General features: G+C 40.5%; 1 protein-coding gene across 4 annotated transcripts in view; it reads left to right on the top strand.

Moving 5' to 3' along the window:
- The window catches only part of NTRK2 (neurotrophic receptor tyrosine kinase 2), a 383,599-nt gene that overhangs the window by 14,575 nt on the left and 350,264 nt on the right, over window positions 1-18,760 (top strand). For all 4 annotated transcript variants that reach the window (XM_027094184.1, XM_027094181.1, XM_027094183.1 and 1 more), the window contains exons 4-5: window positions 16,753-16,827; window positions 16,942-17,013. In XM_027094184.1, the coding sequence (XP_026949985.1) occupies window positions 16,753-16,827; window positions 16,942-17,013 (147 nt within the window). The remainder of the gene's footprint in view (window positions 1-16,752; window positions 16,828-16,941; window positions 17,014-18,760) is intronic.

Here is an 18,760-nt window from a genome sequence, read left to right as displayed (position 1 = left end):
AGTTTTTTTTAAAAAAGTAATATTTGAATGTGATAAGACATATGATCAGTATAAAGAAGTGTATCATGAGAAGTTAGTCTCCAACCTGCTAATCCCTCAGCCTCTCTCTCCAGTAGAAACTTTGATTTTAGTTTGTGTGTCTGCTTCTAGAAATAGTCTACTCATAACATGAGTATGTGAGTATGTGTGTATATATATATATATATATATATATACACACACACACACACAATTTTTATGCAAATGAGGGGCATGCTATAGTGTTCTACATCTTGGTGTTTTTTTTACTTAACAGCGTATCTTAAAAATGTTTCTGTATCTGCATATGTACTCAAACCTTTTTTTTTTTTCCACAGCCACACATTACCCATTGAATGAATAGTTTTTATTTAACTCACCTCCAGTTGAACAACCTTGTGCTCAAGTTCTTGAACACGTGCATGATTTTCCTAGAATTTGAATTGCAGGGACATTTGCAAGACATTTGTGATTTGATAGATATTGCCAAGTTGTCTGGCAAAAAGATCACACCATTTTATTCTCCCACCCAAACTGGAAGCACCTCTTTTTCTACAGCCAAGCCAATACTGTTTGTCATCAAACCTTTTGACCTTTGTCAATCATATTCTTGGGAAATAGCATCTCATCATTGTTTTATTTCACAGTTCTGTAATTATGATCTAGGTTAAAAATCTTTTTATATACATGTAAGCCGTTTGTATTTCTTTTCCTGTGAACTATGTATCCCTTAACCATTTTCATTTTTTTTTTTTTTTTTTTTTGGCGTTACGCGGGCCCCTCACTGCTGTGGCCCCTCCCGTTGCGGAGCACAGGCTCCGGACACACAGGCTCAGCGGCCATGGCTCACGGGCCCAGCCGCTGCGTGGCATATGGGATCTTCCCGTACCGGGGCACGAACCCGTGTCCCCTGCATCGGCAGGCAGACTCTCAACCACTGCGCCACCAGGGAAGCCCCCATTTTCTTTTTCTATTGGTTTGGTGACCTTTTCAAAAAATGGATTTCTAAAATCTATTTAACAATAAGAAAAATTTATGCTTTGTCTAATGTTTTGCTTGTCTTCTGATGTTGATTAAAGTTCTTTTTTTGGTAACGCAGAATTAAATGTTTTTGTAGTAAAATTTATTATTTCCTTATGGCTTCTGTATTGTAAATGTAGCTAAAAAGAGTCTTCCCTTCTATAAGAGATTAAAATAAGTCTCCTATATTTTCTTCTGTTACCTTTACTATTTCATGCTTCTGTATTTAAAGCTTTGCTCTATCTGGAGTTTTAAAATATAAGAAGTGAAGTAGCAAAAAAAATTGTTTTATATTTTTTCAAGAGCTAATCAGCCCATCAGGTCTCTTGACACCATTGATTATATAATTCGAACTTTCCCTCACTAATTTAAAATAACAATTTGATTAAGTACGAAGATCATCTTTGTATTTTGGCCTATTTTGACATCTGTCCTCTTCTGTTAATCAGTTTGTCTGTTTACATGCTAGCACTAAACTTTTTATCTCCTAAAGTTTCTTATACATATATATAAATTTTTCTACCTGAAGTATTAGTCTTACTCATCAATTACCTTCAGAATTTTCAAGAGTATTCTTACATGATAATTTTTTCCATATGAATTTTAGGAACTGCTTGCCTAGCTCCCCCTGCATGATATTGATGTTCTAAATTAGGGTAACATTATATTTATATATTAAAAGCTCACAATTTCTTAACAAGTCTTAAAAGCCTTGCATCCTCAAATTCAAACCCATTTCTCTAGCCTCATTTTTTGCCTCTCCCTTTCTTTAATACGATGATGCAGCCTCCTTGAGCTTTAAATTCCCCTATGGAGCTCTAGTCTCCCAGGCTTCACACTGGCTGTTCTCTCTGCCAGGAACACCATTTTCATGGCTTCTGCCTCCGGCTAACTTCCTCTGCCTCTCCACCTCTGGGCTATGTGTCTCTTCTGTGTGTTCTTATAGCCCCCTACCCAGTGTTTCCCAATCCCACCATAGGTCACTTAGTATTGTAAATGCGCACTTGACTACCTGTCTCTACACCCCCTTAGAATATAAACTGCATGAATTTAGGCAGGGACCACGTGGATCTTGTTTATTGCTGTTCCCCAGCACAATGTTCTAGATCTCCATGTTATACACAGACTCAAGGATATATGCATGTGTATTCCCCTCCCCTACAAATCTATCATTTAGAATTCCAAATTAGAGTATTTATAGGTTGTTCTTTGGGCTGTCAAAGTGTAAATTTCTAGACATGACTTTTATAAAGTCATCAGATTAAGATGTTTGTTTACATAAATAACCTTTATGGAATTAAGTAGCGCTATGTTGGTTCATGCACAATAAGAAATCAATTCATCGTAGAGACAGTATAGCTGGAAAGGAAGAAAGGCAAAGCTTTGATGAGGCAGGCTGATTGTGTATCCAACAGGAAGGAGAGACAGGGAAGAGATGGAGGGTGAATGTAAGCAGACGAAGAGAGATGCAGAACAGGCCAGCTCAAAAACAAGGTAAATCCAGGGAAGAAGAATCATTCCAGGAACATCCGATCTCCAACAAACAAATGGGTCTAATGGGGAAGATTTGTGCCTTTTCTGTTGTGTAATAGCTAATAATGCATATCCCAGTGGATCAATTCCAGTTTTCCCTGTGGCTGCATTTATGGTGCTTCACTTAAAAAGCGATTCTGGAGGGAGGAGATATGGGCATATATGTTTATGTATAGCTGATTCATTTTGTTATACAGCAGAAACTAACACATCATTATAAAGCAATAATACTCCAATAAAGATGTTAAAAAAAATAAAAAAATAAAGTGCAGGCGAGCAGGACAGGGTAAAAAAAAAAGCAATTCTGGTGTGAGATTTCCGATGTGATTTATCCTTCTTGTAGTATGGATGGTAGAGACTGTTCATTTTTCTTAAAGAACTGCAGACATCAGGAGTATAAACAATGTGTCAAGTCCAATTTAATGAAGCATCTGATGCATATACTGTTGCACCTTTACAATCAAGCTGCGTTGGACTGATCCTATAATGTTTCATGGGACTTCCTTTATATTTATAATAATTGACATTATCAGGCGTCTTAGAAATTTCAATAGTTGTTTGCGAAACTGATCATTAAACAACTGATAGACGTACGAGATTGGAAGGCTTTTAAAAATAGAGTGGGGAAGTATATAGGTGAACAGATTGTGTTGAATAATCCAAAAAGATAATTTTCCTTTGAGATAAATAACATCCGTTTATTTATGTTTACACAATGCAGTATGTTCATAATATGCATACAAATGAAAATAGTTTAGACTCCACGTGTATTTTGAAATTTAAACTTAAAAAGGAATGGGTATTATGGAACCAGCATATAATGTTTAATTCTTATGAGAAAAGTCTTATTTTTGGTTGAGTTGTTGGCTCTCATGGTAAGCCTAGGTGGCCCTCTGGGGTTTAACTTCTTTGCCATCTCATTTATTTTTTCAGGGAATTGCTCTCTCACCAAAATAAAAAAGTGTTTTCTGGAGCTTAATTGCCTGGAGCCTTGAAGGCACTACTGAGCCTTTTATTTACCCCAGCCTACCCTAGAGTCCACTCTGTCATGACTCTCCTTTCATTGTAGTTTATATCTATACATGTACAGTTCAGAGTGCCATAGACATTCTCTTGACGAAGTCATCTTTTCCCTCAGATAGCTGAAATGGAGGACAGGAATTGACTGTTTATACATGCATGGATTGATTGCTTGATTGATCTATTCATTCATTCATCTAGTCAATTAGTTAACCAACAAATATACTGTGAATATGTCCTCCCACCAGGTGGTTTTCTGGGTCCTGGGTAATAAGACTTAGGCCAGCTTCTCTCATCTATATGGTCTGTTGTAGGGTCTCCAGTCAGATCATTGTCCTACACATTTGAACTCCATCAACAGCCCTACAGACAGCAGCCTTGGACTCCCCGACCCCAAACACACCCACACATACACACCCACCCCCACCCCCCCACACACATGCAAAGTTGTGCCTAGGAGCATGTATATCTATAACAGGAGGACATACCCACAGAAAAGGCCTGTGTGGGCCCTGGGAATGGGCTTAGGGTCTTTGGGTAGGAAATTCTGAGATCCTACTAGGTCAAGAAGGGAAGGAGTGATTTCCAGGTGGGGGCATCCCATTGCCTCATGTGGAGGAACTTGGCTGGAGGAATACCAGAGTGAGGGCCTCTGACATGCCTGGGTCCATTGTCCAGAGTTAAGGTCACCAGGGACAAGGCTGTCTGGGCCTCTGCCTTGTGGATCTGACCTCTGCATCGTGGTGGTTTTGAGCCATGATGATGCTCTGGAATAGAGGAAGTGCAGGGCTTCTGCACAGGAGCATGCAGGGGGGTGGCCAGGCTCCCCAGACTGCTCCTCCCATTGCAGCACCCTCACCTTCTTCAGGGGAATTCTCAAGCATGGGGGTCCGTGTTTCCAAGAACAGCTGTGCAGGATTCCTTCCCTGACTTGTGTTACAGCGAGCTTTGTGATATCACAGACACAGACCAGCAAAGCATAGATCCGTCCCCAGAAGTTAATGGGGCTTGTTAAACATCAGTAGCTACCTGTTTCTACCTTTCTCTCTTCCCTGTACAGATTCTATCATTGACCCTGAAAGCTCTAGATCTGAATGTACTGTTTTAAGAATTATTCAGCTCATTATGGCTGAATAATTTTTTTACTGGCACCCTAGGAGGATCCTAGGATTGTGGAAACTGTGCCTAAAAAGTTCCTTTTCTCATTATATACTTTTATCCAAATTGAAAAATCACTGAATATGTCCATTGCCACGCATAGGTGGATCAACAAATTAAGTTTTCATTTTCTTTGGGAGTTCGTGTCTGGGAATCACACAGGTTATGAGGCTGGGTGGCTTGGAGGTTTAAGAGCCCTACTCTGAAGCTGGTCTGCCCCTGCTACTTTGGACTAGTTTATAAAGCCCTCCGTGTCTCCATCTGCAAAAGTGGACAGTAATAGAACCTTTCTCATGGGGTTTCTGTGAGGTTAAAATGAGCTGATGCATGTAAAATAATTGTACCAGTGCATAACGCATAGGTAGAGTTCGACTGTTCATTTTTATTTTTATTGTCTGGTTATCCTCAACTATGTTTTGAAGGAGAGTAGACTCTGTAGGTCTTGGGGAGGACAGAAAAGCAAAAGAATCTGTCTTGAGTGTGGCGCTGGACAGGCGCTGGGGTTAAAGAGGATAGATGTAAGAGGATGTTGGTTCTCCTCAGGTGCCTTTTCCCTGGTTTGCATGTTACTTTCATCTTGGCATGCTCAGCTGATTGGGATATTGACCGAAGCAGTGATGGGTCAGATTTAGCCACGGGGACTCAGGTCATGATCTTTGTTCTGCAACTGTTTTCTTCAACAGTCCTGGTCCGTTTCATTTATTAGGTTGTTTACAACAGCTCCCCTGCACTCTGGAGGTTATCAATTTGTACTCCGTTTTCTCTTTTCATGGTCTTTCTCTCTTTTTAATTGCGAGGCTTTTACAAAATATATATCTTCCTTTTTTCTTCGTCTTAAAACTCTGGTAAAATGTACATAACAGAATTTACCATCTTAACCATTAAAAATGTACAGTTTGTGTCATTAAGTACGTTCACATTACTGTGCAACCAGCACAGCTATCCAAATAATCCACAACTCTTTTCATCTGCAAAACTGAAACTCTGTACCCATTAAATGACAACTCCCCGCTCCCCTCCCCCTAGCTGCTAGCAACCACCATTCTACTTTCCATCTCCATGAATTTGACTCCTCTAGGTACCTCCAAAATATACGTCTTTTCTAGCAATGATATATCCCTTGAATTAAAAGTTTTTATGAGAGATTTGTTTAGGACTTTTTGATGCACTCACACTTCCTTTCTGTTAAATAGCTTCCCTTTATTGTGGCCTTACATGACCACTTATGACTGGGATCCCTTTCCACCAATATCTTTGTAGTTTAACTCCAAAGAAAATAATCTCTAACCTTCTATAAAAGCGACTAAAGGTTAACACGTGAAGGGAAACCAGTGAAGATGAGCTTGGAATTGTTCCTCACATGCTATCACTCTCCTTAGTCCCACAGCCTATACATGTGGGCCGAGAAATTGTGTCAAAATCAAAACAGACCTTCGAAGAGATCCTAACATTTTACTGCTTGAATCATTCTCTTTTCTTGACATTATGCCTGATGCTCATTTTTCCCTGTGCCATGCTTGATCTATCCTGAAGTTGGAGCAGAAATATTAGTTCCAAAAATTCTCTTGCTATGGAATGATTTGGCCCGATTGGAGGCCAAGAGCTTTCCAAAGTGTGTTCTGCTGTGATTTGTGCTGACTTGAATGCTTCTTAGAATTCTTAAGTCCTGGGCTAATCATTGGAAGTTTTTCTTCGCTTTTCATCAACGAAATGTTGACTGACCTGAAATAATGGGAAAAGAGGAAAAAACTTTTTTGGAAAAAAGATAATTTTGTGTTCAATTGGAGTTGCAAGATTTCACTTTTTATAAACACTCACTTTGAAACACACAAAAATAGTGGATAATATGGTTTTCCAACTCATTTCTTGAAAACAACTGTAAGATGATGCTATCATACCAGTATATTGATCGTAATGGCCATATAATTTGTATTGGACGAGTATAGAAATGTCGCAGTTAATCAATTTATCATTAGTATTTGAATAACTGCTGATAATTATTTTACACAATAAGGTTAATAAGGTAAAAATGAGAGGGAGGAGTGAGAAAAAAAAAGAGACAAGAACTCCAACTAACTCTAACGGTTGACATAGTTGCTGTAATTGAGCACACCATTTGTCCTTAACTTCCTGGCAGTGAAAAGAGAAGCTCATTATTAAGGAGGAGAATGCCTACTAATTCCACAGGAACATAGCTTTGTTTGGCACTCTGTTCTGAAAAGAGTTTCTTTTGCAGAGAATATGAGTGATGTAATTCACAGCTTTTATGAAAAATGCAGAAAGTAGATTTCATTTTCTTCTTACTGAGAAAGTCAGTGAAAGTTGGGGGAAGTGACAAGGATGACAATTCTGCAAGGACGCTAACGTGGTCCAAGAATTTCATCTCCCGATGCTGTAATTATAAAACTCATACAATGCAGGATCTTAGTTGCCCATCCCCTCATACCCTTTGCTGAGCCAGGCTTTGCTAGAAGCTGGACTGCAGATGATATGAAGTTGTCCCCTCTGACCAGAGCTGGAATATGTTAATTTCTGTTCCTGGTTAAAGCCAGATCCATTCTCTTTGGAAGCCAGACAAGCAGATGGTGGGGCTGACATCCTTTTACAAAGACCAAGCAGCCTGGCTTGTGTGCCCATCCAGGTGGAAGCCACCCTGTCTGCGGACGAGATGAGATGTGGGGGTACCAGCAGGCTGCAGATCCAGGCTTGCCTGGGGAAGTAGCGCTATGACTGCCTCGGAATGTGGACAGATGCTTGATTGAGACGGCAGAGATCCACCCACAGAGCACAGCAGAGATGGTTTTAGCCTAGAAGCTGTTAGGAGCAGGTGTGACCAGACGGCTTCCCAGCCAGAGGAAAAGCCCTCTCAGGCTCCCGGGGTGCCCCCAGCCTTGAGAGGGATGGCCCCTTGTGGGCCTGCCAGGATAAATTAGCTGCAGAGTGTATCCCGAGGGACCCAGTGAGCTGACTCATATTTCTGGTGGTTTCATATTGACTGACGTTAGAGTACACCTGTCCAAAATAAAATTTTGGCTCAAACATCACTTAAGCCTCTTTCTTGATGGCAGTGCTATATCAGGACCATTTCTATCCTGGGTTCTTCATCTGATATGGCGAAACCATGCCATGGTACACGGTTAGTTAATTGTCTTTCCATTTGCTATGGCAAGTTACTATGATCTATCGCAAGATCTGAAACCTAATGTAAAATATTAAATAAATTAGTGGGAAGGAAAACAATTTTTTGTCAGGAAAAACACATCCCTTGCTCCTCTTGGGGATTCTGTACCATTGTACCAAGTATAAAATTATACTTGGCTATGTCTGTGTCAGTTTTAGTTTGTTTCTAAACAGAGGAAGCTTCTAAAGGTTCTGGAACAGGTAGAAGTAACTGCTTTAAGAAAAGGAGGTATTTTTATTGTGGTCTTTGTGTCATTTTATCTGAGCAAACTCATTTAGGGATCTCTGTTAGGGATCTCTGTGCATGGAGATGACATACCAATGTAGGAGAAGGGTCGGAGCATTGAAGTCTCAGAGGAAATTACAAGCAAGAATTAGATCAGGTGTCATAAAAATCTTTCTATGAGCCAGTGAAATAGCTGAGGTCAGAATGTGACCAACTGGAAATGTGCTGCAGACCCCCAGGAGCAATGTTACTCAGCTCTCCCTGACTGTTGCCAGGAAGAAATGCTAGTCCAGTTTGGAGGACCTTCTGGCTTCTTAAGAGAATGTGGAAATTCAGATTTTTAAAACGGGAAATCTTCCCATTTTGAAAAGTTAGCAGCTAAAAAGAAAATTTATTTATTTTAAATATATTGACACCCTGCTCACCCTCCAGTATAAGGTTTACACGTCACATTATTTGTAGGCTGGGGTCAAATCCTAAATTTTCATGGAGGATATTATTTAGTTAAGTCAAATTAAACTTACATTTTTTCTGCTGGAGACTGATACGTTTTAGGTAGAAAGCCAACTCTAGGGGTTTTTTCATAGTTAATTTTTCTGGTCACAAATTGCAGTGTTTCTTTTTGGGCACCACCTCATTGAGAGAGGTGGATGAGAAAGATGCTATATAAATACTCAGAGAGAAACTCAGTGTGTAATTTTTTCTTCATAATATGTTGCAGAAATTTTCTTATAATTCGAGTGCTGATGGGAACTGAGACATTCTCCAGGCCAGGTTTCCTGTTCCATGCCCATGGGCCCTGGAGGCAGGCTGAGATTCAGTTCACCAGCTAGTTAGTGACCAAGCCAGTCCCTGAACCCCAGTCTGCTGCTTGCTGTTAATAATCAGCGGTGACTGTGGTCCTCATATGGGCTAGGGCAGTTCTCTTATTGTTCCAGCAACTCCCTGAGGCAGGTACTGTTACTACCCCATTTTAAGACGAGGAAACCGAGGTGTAGGGACTTGCCCAAGGTCACATAACTGGGAAGAGGTGAAGCTAGCGGAGTGTGTTTATCCCTCACTTTACACCACTTATTATTTTCCAGGCACTTGAATTCCTTTTTTTTTTAATTGAAGTATAGTTGATTTACAATATTTTGTTAGTTTCAGATGTACAGCAAAGTGATTTGGTTTTATATATATATATATATATATATATATATATATATATGTATGTATGTATGTATATACGTGTATTCTTTTTTTCCAATTCTTTTCCATTATAGTTTCTTACAAGATATTGAGTATAGTTCCCTGTGCTATACAGCAAATTCCTGTTGTTTATCTATTTTATATATGGTAGTGTGCATCTGTTAATCCCCTACTCCCAATTTATCCCTCCCCCCATTCCCTTTTGGTAACCATAAGTTTGTCTTCTATGTCTATGAGTCTGTTTCTGTTTTATATGTACAATACATCATTTGTATTATAAAACATCTTCTTTATCCATTCATCTGTCGATGGACACTTAGGTTGTTTCCATGTCTTGGCTGTTGTAAATAGTGCCACTATGAACATTGGGGTGCATGTATCTTTCGGAATTAGATCTTTTATCTTTTCTGGATGTATGCCCAGAAGTGGGATTGCAGGATCATATGGGAGCTGTATTTTTAGTTTTTTAAGGAACCTCCATACTCTTTTCCATAGTGGCTGCACCAATTTACATTTTCCCCAACAGTGTAGGAGGGTTCCGTTTTGTCCACACCCTCTCCACAGGCACTTGAATTCTTAAGTTCCCAAGGAATTTAGGCTATTCTAGGAAGCTGCGGTTCTCAGAGCTTGGCATTGTGGGGAGCTGCAGTTCTCAGAGCTTGGCATTGTGTAAGGATCTGAGAAGATATTTTATTTATTTCCTGTTACCTCTGTAGGTATAACGCATGAGAGCAGCCTGTAAAATGTCCTCATTCCTTTTCATTACTATTGTTTTCAGGCTGTGATTATTTGTCAAGATGCATTTTGCAGAAATGTTAGAAAGTATTCTTCATTGTAGGTGCAGGACTCCTAAGTCCATGGTCCTGGTGGGGCGGTAGAGTGGGTATGAGCTCAGAATTCAGAGGCAGGTAGATTTGGGTTCAAATCCTGTTTTGGCAGTTATGTAATCCTGGGGATATGACCTAGCAAGGTTGGGCCTCAGTTACCTCTTCCAAAAAGTGGAAGCAATCATAGTGCTCTCCTGGTAGCTTTGTCGGGTTAAGGGAGACACCCCCTGGGTACCTCAGTGCCTGGCACACAGCACTCTCTAAAAGGAAATTACTGGGGCTGCTTCTATTCCCGTGGCCAAAAAGAAGATGGAGGTGCTGCAGCTAATCAGCCTGTGCTCGTAGGCTGGTGCTGGAATTCAGGTTCTGAGTCCACTTATTTGGTGTTCTCTGCGTTCACGTCGTCACAGGTGGGGTGGTGGACCCTCTCTTAGGAATGGAGGGATAGATTGAGAGATTCTTCTTTTGAATTCTGCTTCGGCCCATCAGGGACTGCTTTTCAAAACTCTTTCTTAGCATTTTGCTGAGCAACTGAAGCTACCTGGTTACGGACTCAGGGAACAAGGACACATTTTAAAAAATGGATTATTCTCTTCCCCGTGATGGAAATCTTATGGCAGAGAGGATCCTGTCGGAGCCGAAATGCCTCACTCCATGGCTGTAAGCCTGAGCACGTATCACAATCTCTTGTGACATTTGAGTTCTATCTACTTTTATTAGCTTAATTATTTATTTATGTGGTGGGGGTGAGGTGAGGGTAGCCAGGGTAGTGGGAAGCAATTCCATTTTGAAGAGCAACCATTAGAAATACTCACGACTCTTTCCATTTCTTTTTGATATATCGTCAACCTACAGCTCAGGTAATAAAGCCTAAGGTAAAGGGAAATTTTACTTTGGAGCAAGCCTGCTGTTAAGCTAATACACAGGAAGAAAAGATGCATTAGAAACCACTCTTTGTTACTTGGAAAGATTGCCCGGAGGAATTATTTGATAGGTTGTTCAAGCCAATGTGAAATCTTTTCAAATGAGATGAGTATCCTTTCTAGGAACCTGTAATTCAAAAATGTTTCCGTGAATTTTTCCTAAAATTATCTGTTCTTTTTTTTCCCCCAAAAAGCCACCTACGGGCTTTTTGGTAAGCCTAAGGAAAGGAAATTCTTTACCCTCAAGAGAATGTCATAATGAAGGCCCTGGATGTCATGTTGAGAATGGAAAAGCTTTGGTGACAACACAAAATAAAATGGCAAATAGTGTGGACTTTGCTTATGTTCACATTTTTTATCTGTTGACTTTCTGGGCACCCTTCAAAGCCTGACCTCATGGAAGCCTTCACTGCCCAGTGATATCTTGTAATTCCTTCCACTGTACCCTCGCAGTGCACGTACTTGACCTCTGCTTGGAAACTTCTCCCTTTTGCTCATCAAATACCGTGGCAGTGAGCACAGACCTTCAGGAGCATCAACCCCTCAAGGTCAAGAAGAGCTGGATCTGAAGATTCTTTCTAGCCTTAACATTTCTGAAACTGAGATGGCAAATGAATGCTCATATTCCGAGGGCAATTAGTTTTCATCATTTACGAAAAATAAATGAGTGTTTGGTTTGACTGTGTTGTATGCTTGTGATCTAAGCTTGCTTTCTAGATTGGACAAATTTTGCTTTCAGAATTGGCTGTCTTCCTCTGTTATGGTCGTTACTTTTTTTCCTTGTTTTCTATGTGACAAATGAAGTTATGTTCTATTACCACAATCTTCATTTAGTGTCTATAGTGTGTATATGTCTGGTCTTTCCAGTGAGACAACAAAAACTCCAGTGGAGGATCTGTGGGTCAGATTGATTGCTTTAAGTCAGCCAGTGTTCTATGAGCATCAGCTCTGTGTTCGGAAATGGACGTGCAGTTTGATGAATAACACTCTTCCATCTGAGGAGTTAACAGTTCAGCAGGAGAGTTAGGTATATTAGTACAAAAATACAATGATGGGTACAAAGAGTACCTCCATCCCCTCTGATTCTTAATTATAAAGTTAAGAAGGAGAATAAATGCTAAAGAAATGCTTGCCAACTGATGGAATAAAAATGTTTTGATTGGAAAAAGGCTTTTTGATGTTGCCTGTGAATCAAGCAGCATCTCAGATATTGTAGGGACCCAGAAGAGTTTTAGGTGAATTCATTGAGAAGTTCCAACTTTAAGGGCAGAAGACAGTAGTCTTGGGATGTAGTGAAAGTAAATAACAACAATAAAAAACAACCCTCATAATGTGAGGCCCAAGAAAGAGTGCTATAGATGGCTTTTAGAAAGGAAGAAGGCATATTTGGGCCAAACAGGATGGTCGAAGGCCGAGAATGATTCCACACAGATTGCGGATGGAGGGGTGGGCCTGAGGGACCTGGAGGCCAAGGAGGTAAGGGAGAGAAACTCTTAAGGTTGGAAGGGCAGAAGCTCGAAAGTTTGGCTGAACTCATGTGAGCGCTGGGGCATGGGCTCTAGGGGGAGGGCTTGTGCCTTAAAGCCCCTGGGGCCTAAGCTTTCCAGATTGGTGGGCTTGGGTCGGAGGAGTTAGGGGCTGTCATGGAGAGAAAGGTCTGTACCAAAATGCTTGTCCTTTCCACTGCTTCAGTGGGAGTGGGACCCTTCTTGGGGATTCTATTAAGCAAAGCTTGACTTAGTAAAGAGCCCTCAGAGCTGGCCAGCACTTTGACTGGAGTGACAGGGAACAGTTTTCTGGGGGAGAGCCTACCGCATTGCCTGTCCACACATCTTTCAGCTGTCTGTCCTGGCCTGGCCTTTCCTCTCTCCTTCCTAACCCTGGGTTGGTCTCTGCAGCTGCTGCTTTTCTGATCACTGGCAGTGATGAGATGGCAGAGCTCGAAAGACCTGGTGTTGCCAAGGTCCTTCTGGAGGCACGTGGAAGTCACCAGTAGGGGGCAGCCCAGCATGCTCCTTAGTCTTCTTGGTCCTGTCCAGGGGCTCTGGGGCAGGGATCAGAAGGCTTTTAGACTGTTTGCTTTTGGGTGGTCCAAGGAACCAAGGACTTGGGCCCTGGTGTATTTGGTCACCTAGTAACTGAGAAGCCCTGGGGTCCAGCTTCCCTGCGGTCTTTTCCTTTGCGGCTTTTTTTGGCTCTCCCTCTTTCTTTCCCCCCTTCCTCCCTGCCCTCCCTCCTTCCTTCCCTTCCTTCCTTCCTTCTCTCTTTTTTCTTCATACATTTAAAAAATTCATAAAAATGTAATGATATAACAATAACTTCAGATGCATATATTCAGAACTGACACTTTAACATTTTTGTCTTTTTTGTTACAAAGGCTTTTCTCTTTTAAGAAAAGAAATAGTTTAGTAGTTTAATAAAACAGTTTAACAGTTTCAGTTTCTTTATCCCTGATGCAGATCCGTCTCCTTTCCCAAGGTGACTTTCCTTGCAATCTTCCTTTTGTACTTTACAACTATCCTTGACTATGAACACTATGTGGTATTGTTTTCTGTCTCTTTAAAAGTTCACATCAGGTGTTTTATATGATATGTACATATCAGTTTGAAATTTTGCTTATTTTTCTTTCTCACTTAGCATGAGTATTTCTTTCTGCTCAGATATAAAGATCTGGTTCAATCTACCGTAGTTATTTAACACGCCTCATTTTATTCTCTTTCTTAACTGATGGACACTCTCCATGCACCAGATTTTTATTCTGACTGTGTTACCATGAATGTTCTTGTATATGTCTCCTCGTGTGCAGGAGTGAGCATTTCTCTCAGGTGAAAACCTAGAAATGGAATTGCCGGACTCTGTAAAGCGTGTGATGTATAATTTTCCAAGATGCTGGCAAATTACTCTCCAAAGTGCTTGTGCCAATTTAGACTCCCTCCAACAATATAAGAGAAATACCCCACATCCTTAGCAATGCTTTAATATTGTCAGATTTTAAACATTTTGTCCAGCTAGTGGCAGAGAAATGGTAAGTCCATGTGACTTTGGTTTGCATTTCATATTCCTTGAGGGGTGAGCAGATTTTCATATGTTCCTGGGTCGTTGAGGTTTCTCCTTTGTGAATTGTTTGTTATTAACTTTACTGGCTCCCATTCTAACCCTATGATTCCTCACGTAATGGTGTCTAAGGAGCGTTTCTTAAGGGGTAGATTTCATGAGCAATTTATAGCCCACGGCTATGTTGTGGGCCTTTCTGCAGATGGTAACTTATGAAAGGGAATTCTTGGCATCTAGAGGGGCAATTGCTGACCTTTTAATCCAGCTCTTCTGTTGCTTTTTTCCATTTTGACCAGGAGAAAAATTCATTCTTTATCCAGGGCATCCCTGCCTTCACAGTGGAAGAACATTCTTTAATGACCATTTTTAATACTTTCACATGGTTCTTTTGATGGTTTTCAACAAAATCTTTTGTCTGGTCTTAGATTCAAGAACAGGTACGCTTTGCTTAATATCTGACTTATTTTCACCTCATGAACACTGTGAAGTTACCACTGGCTAAATGTATCCCCCTTTCCTTCTTTTCAGGGACAGTGGTCACTGGAAAGCTTACAATTATGCTTGTGGCCCTTTCCCAGCATTTTAAACCCAATTCCTAGCTCCACTGATGTCTCTGCCCTGGCTCTTCTTTCTATTATGCCTTTCATTTTTATTTATGTTAGCTTGCTGTATTTTATTGAATACAATAGGAGAGTTTATAAATTAAAAATCTGACAAAAATGAAATACCAATAAAATAAAGGGCATAAATAACTAAATAAAAAGTTAAAAATAAATGCCTTGTGCCACAGACATTGACTAAATACCTCCTGAGTGTCAGGCCCCTGTCATAAGCATGGAGGATGCAGTGATGAGCCAGCAAAGAGAGCTGGAGAATCTCTCAGACAGTTTCAGAACAGTGACAGCCACCATGCTAGCGCAGCTGTAAGCAGTGAACAAGCTTCTCGGGAATTCTGGTTGTGACCCCAGAGGAAACCTTGCCCATGTTATTTGTCCTTTTTTCTGCCAGTTGCATGAAAAAAAGCATTAAAATGTAGGGCCCTCTTGAATGCAGCTCTTATTGGGAGACAATTTAGAAGAGGGAGATCACTGTGGTTTCTACTGAAAATGTTAGTGGATTGAAAATCTTGGAAAAATGTGTGATAATTTTGAAACATTTCGTAAAAACTCTTAACGTTGAAAATTGTTGTTTGAGAACCAAGATCTTTGAGCAGAAGATGCCCTTCTATCTTGGACGTTTTTTTTTATGTAACAGGGGCAATGTTTATGTGGGTCCTTTTAAAATTATTTATCTTTGGTGTAATTTTGTTCCCTCAGAGCATTTACTTATTTTGCTTTATTTCTAAAATATATTTTCTAAAAATGGGTGCCCCAATACTTACCATGTATTTTGACATCTATTTTTTTTTCCTTCTTTTGGATTGGGTAGAAGGAATCTGTAGATGCTGTATCTCCTCCCTCATTGGTTACTATTGTTTTCATTTTAATTCATGTTGTTAACAGTAGAGCTACATATTTGTTTTCAGTGTCTTAATTGGAATGTTATGTATCTTAAATTTTTTGAAGAAGAAAGGGGAAAATCCATCCTAATACAACTTCCTCGAGTGCCTTTGGAACTCCAGGTGTTGCCCATCCATCCATCCATCCATCCATCCATCCATCCATCATCCTTGAAGACCTACATTGTGCAAGGTTCTTTGCTAGATGCTGTGGTGCATGTTAAGAATTATAAAGCAGGATCCAACTGTCTTCAAAAAGAGATTCAGCTATAATCCCAGAGAAAGAGAGACTCTGTCATGGCATTCACGTTTTAATTTAAGGGAAGCTTCTCATTAATCTAGTTGAGGTCACAGGCACATTTCTAAGCCAGTCCTCATGATCCAGGGGATAGAACTCTTCACGCAGCCAGAGTTACCAGTTTACTCCTATATTTGAGGGTTTGGTGAACGGGGAAGAGGAGATTTCTGTAGAGAGCGCGCTAGGGCAATGTGGGGTTTGTGAGATGTGGTTCCTGAAAGGAAAAATTGATTTTATTACTGACGAAAGCAGAACGAGGGGATCCTGGGCCAGGAAAAGAGAGAGTTGGAAGGAAGGGAGGGAGGGAGAGAGAGAAAGGGGGAGGGGAATCTTCTTCAGTGTTTCAGGAGGTAAAAGGAGGGAGTGACTGCTTCTCTTGGAATGTGAGGAAAGATGTGTTTTGTCCTCTGTGTGGTGATGCCAGCTTCCCTGTGGCTGTCACCATAAGAGTGAAATGCTTTTGAGAGGTAGTAGATGCATTTCCAAGTTATTTTCACCTCTATACACAGGGGATACCTTGAGTGGAGGGGCAAACTGAACTTGTTAGTTGAAAGAGTAATAAAAGTTTAAGAAAAGAAAATGAAACCTGGTGATCCTGTCATTGACAATGCAACCTGCTCAACCATGGTTTCTCCTCAGTCTCATTTGGTTTTGCTGCCCTTGCTGTATTTAAAATAAATGGTGGGGCTAGGTGGGTGGGGAGGGATTGCCTTGAGCAGCCTGGTGAGGTTGGATGGAAATTACCCATTTTTTTATGGACTGCCTGAATTCTGAGTTACTAGTTTGCACTCTGCTTTTTTTTGCAGTTACATTGCAAATCAGAAAAGATTAGAAATCATCAACGAAAATGATATTGAAGCTTATGTGGGACTGAAAAACCTGTGAGTACTCAGGGCTTGCATACCTTATCTCAGAACTTTTTCTTATGCTCTGTTACCGTCAGAGGGACAGTCGTCTGTTAGCTCTAACATACATGCAATTATGTGTTTTCTTAGGACCATTGTGGATTCCGGATTGAAATTTGTAGCTCATAAAGCATTTCTGAAAAACAGCAACTTACAGCACATGTAAGTAAAGGTTGATTCTTTTGCTTCCCAGGACCCAACTTATTCAATATTTTCCCCCTCTGTTTATTTTTCCTTCTTCTCCAGCTCTAAACCTCCTTTTAAAAAGTTAGTGTAGCTTTGACAATAGCTTAGAAGCATTAGCTTTGATTTCTGAATAGCTTTAGAGGGGTACTTAGAACAGCCTGCTTATTCCCTTTCATGAATTTCTGGGCCATTTCCATCTTGGACAGAGCAATAGGCCAACAGCAAGGAGTCTGATGTGAAAACTATGTCCTGGTACAGCGTCCTCGATTCTTTTCCTTGGAATCATGACATGTTCCCTGGAAGACATCAAACTAGTGGAATTGAAAGAAACTGACTTGGCCTTGGCCTTTTTAGGGAACTAAAAATTGCTAATGCTCTTCCTCCCCCAACAGATCCTCTTTTGAACCTTCTTTTCCCAAAAGCTATGTGTCATGATTGATGGAAGCGGAGAAAACTCAATCATGGAACATGCCAGAGGTTCAGGCAACTGTAACAATAGCAAATGCTTCCACCGAAGTCAGGGTGATATCAACTGAAGTCAAATGGAAATACGGACAGTGGGAGCTCTTAGGTTGTTTGCTGCTAAATCTTCTTAGATGATGGCAGTTGGTCAGTAAGGTGTGGCCTTCCTGAGACGTTTCTTCATGAAACAGAGGATCACCCTTAAGCTCTGATGGGCGCCTTCCACCCCGAGTTTTCAGTAGGAACTTCTGTGGCAGGAAGGTTGCCTGCATTCATTGGCCCTTTTGTGCTTTGCAGATGCTCTGCAACAATACCTTATGTGTTTCATAGACTACGATCTACATACAGAACTCTCACGTGGTTGATCTCACTTGATTCTTCTGACAGTTGGTAGGGAGGATCTTCTTGATTCCCATTTCATAAGTGCAAAATCAGACTCAGGTCCACAGATGGAAAGTGGCAGACTCAGGGCTCACTCCTGGCTATGTTCTTTTAGTAAGAGGACAGAAAATAAAGTGTGTTTTCCATATAATGAGAGAATCAGCCCTTCTCGTAACATTTGTCCTCTTTCTTTTTCTTGGGGAGAACTGTTCCCTGACTGATTTCCAGGCCAGTTTGTAAAAGAAATCGTTCTCTTCGAGCAGATTGCCTGGACACTCTATGGAGATCTGTGGATCTTATGAAAAACCTTAATTTCATCAAGCCGGTACAATGACTTCATATTTCATAGGTGGCATTAATGAGGAAGTCAATTTAAAAATAAAGTCAGTAGAATTAAGATATAAAACTTTTGGCAAAAAGGTGACAAAACTCCAAGGAACTTTATTAACACATTTCATGTAGAGGCTTTTTGGCAACATCTCCGTAGTTGGTTTGTCTGCACAAATTCTGATGTCTCGCGTAGGCCTTGCTAGCATAAACAAGAGAGAAGTTGGACACAAGAAAAAGGCAAAATGCTCTAATGCAATCACTTAAGTGTAATTAATGACCTCAGTGGTTACATTCTGGTATTTTCATTACTGCTGACTGCAGACCTGAATTACTGAATGACCACGTTTTACTGGTTGTTTTACTACATCACTTCCCCTAACGTAGTGATCTATATAGTGGGCTATGGTTAATTGTTTTAGAAATAGACCTGTTTATGACTTTGCTATGCCTCTTATATTTTCCCTACTTCCCTTGTTCCAAGTTATTTATATGAAAACCAAAGCCACCTTTTGTATTTTTTTCAGACTGATTTATGGTAGAATAATTTTAA

This window comes from Aethalodelphis obliquidens, unplaced genomic scaffold (genome assembly GCF_003676395.1).
Source record: "Aethalodelphis obliquidens isolate GAN/ISIS:26980383/991018 unplaced genomic scaffold, ASM367639v1 scaffold88, whole genome shotgun sequence".
In the NCBI taxonomy this organism is placed as follows: domain Eukaryota; kingdom Metazoa; phylum Chordata; class Mammalia; order Artiodactyla; family Delphinidae; genus Aethalodelphis; species Aethalodelphis obliquidens.
Note: the sequence above shows the minus strand (reverse complement) of the source record. Positions and strands in the feature narration are given on the sequence as shown.